The following is a 6000-nucleotide window of genomic DNA, read 5'->3' on the forward strand; positions in this document are numbered from 1 at the left end:
AGTGAGGGTCGTCTCAGCAACCAAAATGTCTACACGAGCATTCGCCACGCTGCGAAATCCCACCACAGCTATAACATTTGATCGCAGACAGTCCCTGGGGGATCCAAATCTAAGCCTCCATAGCACCATTCATAATTATCGTTAAGCATATGTATTAGCTCTAATTTTTCGAATTTTCTTGTAGTGGTAATTTCGTGAGACGTATTGGGGAGGAAGTAATATGTGTCCGACTCTTTCCAGAAAGTGGTAACTCGAAATTTCAATAGGAAACCTCTCCGTGATGCACAACGCCTCACTTGTAATGCCTGCCACTGGAGTTCCTGCTAATCTCTGTTACGCTCTCGTCCCGACTAAAAGAACCTGTGGCAAAACGCGCCACTCTTCGCTGGACCTTCTCTATCTCTTCTAACAGTCCTACATGGTAAGGATCCCAGATTGATGAACAATACTCAAGAATCGGTCGAAAAAGCGCCTTGTAAGCCACTGCCTTCGTCGATGAGCTGTATTTTCTTAAGATTATTCTTATGACTCTTAGTCTGGTATCTGCTTTTCCTGTTATTTGTTTTACTTAGTCATTCCACTAAGGGCCGCTCTGGATAGTTACTCCTATATATTTTAAGACACTACTTCTATACTGTTTCCAGCAATTTGTCATCAGTAGTGTACTTGTATAGTAGTGGATTTCTTTTCATGTATATGAGCAATATGGTGCACTCTGTACGTTCAGAGTCAACTGCCAAAGCCTGCGCCATTCACCAATTCACTGCAGGCCATTCTGCAAATCGATACTGTTTCTGGCGTTGTTACTTTCTTACAGACAACCGCATCATCTGAGAACTCAACGCATTCTACTAGATCATTTATGTATATTGTAAACAGTAACGGTCCTATTACACCTCGTTGCGGTACTCCACACATTACCTTCACGTATGTCGATATTGTTCGGGTAAGAGTGGTGTGTTGAGTTTTGTCTGCAGAAAGTCTTGAATTCAGTCGCAAATTTGTCCCGATATTCTGTATATTCCTTTTTTTATTTTATTTTTTCTCTAAACAGCAGTTTGGGATGGTGTCAAATGCCTTCTTGATGTCAAGGAACACAGCATCAACCTGAATGTCATCATCTACTGTGCTATGGATTTCATGGAGGAACACATGAGCTGAAGTTCACATTTTACGTGGTTGCGGAATCCATGATGATCTTTATAGAGGAGATTTTCTTTCTCCAAGAACGTCACAATTCTTGGGCATAAAACATGCTCCATAATTCTACAACAGTCTAACGTCAACGATATAAGACCATAATTATGTGCATCTGTCCTGTATCCCTTCTCGAAACTGGGAATGACCTGCACTTTTTTCCAGTCACAACATACCCTTCATTGCTCAAGCAATCTACAGTAAACTACTGCCAGAATGGAGGGGAGGGGGGGGGGTGACTTTTTTCACATAATCTTTGCAGAATTTTATAGGTATTCCATCTGGTCCTAATACCTTTCCACTACTAAGCAATTGTAGTTGCGATTCCTACTAGGATCTGGGTCAGCACTAATGAACGACTTTTTTGAAAACATAAAATTTATTTTGCCTTTTCTGATGATTTATTTTTGGCAAGGTCCGGCATTCAAACTCTGCAGCATATAGTGAATTTAACAAATAAAGTGATGTTTTTCTGTGATGCTAACAAGTACATTCAGGAATGATGAATAAAAAATGTTGCAATTTAAGAAATGGAAATCTGGTCTGGAAGTGACTGAGCTGAAATTTATATGTGAAAATGAGAAGTTTTCAAATTTATCATTTGTCTACTGACAATAATAATAATTTATCTGCACGACATGACACAGCATCATCCAGTAAACACAGCAGGTACGATACATTAGAGAAAACGAGAGGACGATTCATTCACGGATGGCTCCGACTATGATGAGTGGGGCCGGAAGATGGCATCAATGTAATGCCGAAACTGGTAGCACATAGAAGTTCATAAAATAAAATAAATTTCTACAATACATACGGCTGTTGGTAAATTATTGCATCAAGAAGTTCATGCCAGTCGTCGTCCCACGATCCATAATGGATCAAAAAAACAGCTCCAGATTGTTTTTAAAACATACATATTTCCACTAGATGCCCTGTAGATGCAAATAATGATTTTTTGCAGTAGCTTCAGTTCAAGTACACAATGCTCAAATGATTTTCAATCTTTGAATTATTCATTTATTTGTGTTCCCAAAACTATAGACTATTTTTACATGCCTAGAACCCTGTCTCCTCATGCCACAGTCTATTTCCAGCTATCAGTCATTTATTTCTCATCTGTTCACATGCTCTGACAGCATTATTCCCTGAATATTAAAAGGAGGACACCTCAATTTGTATTATCAAAAACAGAGGAGAGAGTGTCATGGATATGACACATAAGCTGGGATGGCAATCATTAAACCAAAGTCATTTTTTTGTTGCAGTATGATCTTTTCATAAAATTTCAATTGTCAATTTCTTCTCTGAATGAGAAAATGTTTTGTTGAGTCCCACCTATATAAGGAGAAATGACCATTGTAATAAAACAAGAGAAATCAGAGCTCACACAGAAAGATTTAGATGTTCATTTTTCACATGTGCTATTTGAGAAATAGTCTGCAAGTGGTTCTGTGAAGCCTCTGCCAAGCACTTAGATGTGAATTATAGAGTAGTAATGTAGATGTAGAATGTGCTATCTTTCTGTGACACAAGGAACTACATTGATAATAGCTGACTATTCATCCATATTTAAATTTAGTAATGTACTCACACATCACCCTTTGACAAAAATATGATGATGCTGCTGATTGCATTATTATCATTGATGACATGATGAAGTTTAGTGATATTGTTCGAAAAGAAATCCTTTCTTAGCATTGAGAATGGCTAGTTTCTAGCTGAAATCTAGATCTGCCAATAAAATTTAAAAAGGACAACTGATAGCTGAAATCTATTATTTACAAGTCAATATAACAGTCGCTGCCTGCAACAGCCTTCTGAATGGAAGGTAACCTGATCTATAAAATAATTTCCCTGCTCACGGCAGTTTGAATGCAATCTTTGTATATCACTAGTGTCAAAACTTTCAGGGCCCCTAGCACAGAAGTGGTGCCACAGTAACATTTTTGTCACATAATGATATTGTTGCTTTTAATCTCCTCTAAGAATTCTAAAATTTTATAGACTTAGTTTTTTATAACCTGTATATGCAAAATCAATCACGTTCTTGCTCTGAACTGCACAGGTAGGCAACAAGAATGCTTAATGACGGCGGGTTAAGTCGCCAACCTGTTGTTTGTTTTACGGTCAGCTGCTTCTTTCCTTGTGATGCTACTGATGCTAATGGTGTACCATTCAATGTGTGAAGGAATACTATGATATAAAATCCCATCAACAACGAGGTCATTAGAGATGGAGCACAAGCTCAGATTGTTTCAAGGATGGGGGAAAGGAATGTGCCATGCCCTTTCAAAGGAATCATCCTGGCATTTGTGTGGAGCGACTTAGGAAAGTCACAAAAAACCTAAATCTGGGTGTCTGGATGCAGATTTGAAATTTTGCCCTACTGAATGCGAGTCCAGTGTGCTAACTACTGCTGTACTGTTCAAATACAAGGCAATGGTTCAACACAGAGGGAATGAGTATTACTCTACTATTCTAAGTAGCACAGGTCTGGCAGAGTTTGATTTCTATTCAGAAATGTTATTCCACTTGGATGCACTGTTCGCCTGCTAGTGTCATATACACACAAACATATCTCTCTCAGTCAGGTCACAAAAGTCTAGTGACCATAATAACATTTTGTCCACCATGATAACTACTCAGTTCAACTTCAGATATCTCAATAATAAGTTTGCGATCATCACGTGTCACACAATGTAATATCTTCACGATTAATCTCTGTGTATCAAATCACAGTTTGATGGACATGGCATAGGCAAGACCCTGGCAGGTATTCACAAATGTATGTCATTTACTGCATAAATTGTTTCAAAATAAACACAGAAGTGTTTCACCTGCTCTGTTCTGTGACATACTTGTATACCCACTGACAATTAATTACTTATCATCATCACAATAAAACTTTTATCACAGTGCTCTGATGGGCAATCTGACTCCTCCAGCACTTTTCCAACTACTATTGTGCAACAACCATCTTCAAGCATGTGCAAATGAGCAAAAGCCACGCTACTGGTGAATTAACAATAGCAGCGTGTGACTGTACACAGTTTATGTGGAGGTGCATGGACCATTGGAAATTCTTGAGTGTGGTGCAGTGAAGATAAATAGCATTGAATGCTCTAATAAACGTATATATATATTTGACACAAATGTCTGCTTGTGTCTGTGTATGTGCGGATGGATATGTGTGTGTGTGCGAGTGTATACCCCTTTTTTCCCCCTAAGGTAAGTCTTTCCGCTCCCGGGATTGGAATGACTCCTTACCCTCTCCCTTAAAACCCACATCCTTTCGTCTTTCCCTCTCCTTCCCTCTTTCCTGATGAGGCAACAGTTTGTTGCGAAAGCTTGAATTTCATGTGTATGTTTGTGTGCCTATCGACCTGCCAGCACTCTCTATTATATATATATATATATATATATATATATATATATATATATATATATATATATATATATATATATATATATATATATATATATGCCTTTCAGAGGGAATCATGTGATGGCAGTATATGCTACTTTTAGGTACAATCAATCATTCACATATACTTTCAATGGTCTGTGAGAGTTATGCTATTTGCTTGAATATCAAAGAGTATTTAAGAAAGAATGACATTTATTGAACAGGAGAAACCAATGATTGATTGTTTTGAAAATAATTTATCGTCCAGCACAGTGGCATAAATTCCAAAATGGAATTACCAGTTTCAGCAGTCACTGGTCATTTGTAGATCATAAGGCAGTTGCCGTGGTTTACACCCACCATTGTGGATTTTACAATGCTGTTTCTGCACTGGTGGGTGAGAACCACTACATCTGTCTTCTGACCTGAAGGTGGCCAGTGACGACCAAAACTGGTAATTTTATATTGCAGTTGAACTTATTGTAAAAAATTTAAAGTTCAGGCCTCACCAACCGCCATGTCATTCTCTGCCAATGGCATCATCAAATACAGTATGGAGAGGCACGTGGTTGGCACACTGCTCTCCAATCGTTTTCAGGTTTCTTGAACTTGGAACCGCTACTACTCAGTCAAGTAGCTCCTCAGTGGGCGTCACAACGCTGAGTGCACCCCATTCCAGTCATCCCATCAAGAAAAACCCCTTGCAGTATGAGGAATTGAATCCAGGTCCTCCACATGGTAGTCAGCTGTGCTGATCACTTATAGAGATTGTGCCAGACTGTAAATTATTTTCAGAATGTGTTTCACCAACATGAGTGGAGCTGAAGTACACCGATGATGTACATGTTTGGTGGTCTGTGTTGGCAGGGTGTGATGCGGCTGGCGCAGGAGTTACAGAATGTTGTGTCAATCGAACGTGTGCCGGAGACAGCATTCAACCACATAGACTTCCTTTTGCACAAGCGGGTGCTCAGCCTGCTGTACAGCAGCGTCATGGCAGTCATGCAGCAATTTCGTCACAGCATTGCAGCCAACATCTCTCCGTAGCAAGCTCACAGAAAACTACTTTCTAGTCACCATAAAAATTTCCATTCCATACAGACAGATTATACAACAGGGAGATGCCAGTCTCATATACCAGTAAACAGTTAATGCAATGTACATGGTAAACAATTGTTTCAATAGTTTTGTTTGAGTATGGCTGAAAGTCTATGTAGGTCTTTATTATTCCATCAATACAATAAAACTGAGCTCCCCAAATATGTTGCACATTATTTGTATCACAAAATGAACATTTTAATATGAGTATATTTCATAAGAACTATGTTGACAAACCAAAGCTCAATATCATCATAAGAAGACAGATCTATGTGTCTGAAACATGTAAAGACTGG

The 6000-nt window shown here is 38.7% G+C and overlaps 1 protein-coding gene across 1 annotated transcript in view; it reads left to right on the forward strand.

Moving 5' to 3' along the window:
• LOC126471548 (lipase 1-like) overlaps positions 1 to 5762 on the forward strand; it is a 273437-nt gene extending 267675 nt beyond the window's left edge. Inside the window, exon 8 of the mRNA XM_050099775.1 lies at positions 5474 to 5762. Coding sequence (XP_049955732.1) covers positions 5474 to 5653 — 180 coding nt within the window. The 3' untranslated portion in view covers positions 5654 to 5762. The remainder of the gene's footprint in view (positions 1 to 5473) is intronic.
• The last annotated feature ends 238 nt before the right edge of the window (positions 5763 to 6000 follow it).

This window comes from Schistocerca serialis, chromosome 3, assembly GCF_023864345.2.
Source record: "Schistocerca serialis cubense isolate TAMUIC-IGC-003099 chromosome 3, iqSchSeri2.2, whole genome shotgun sequence".
NCBI classification, from domain to species: domain Eukaryota; kingdom Metazoa; phylum Arthropoda; class Insecta; order Orthoptera; family Acrididae; genus Schistocerca; species Schistocerca serialis.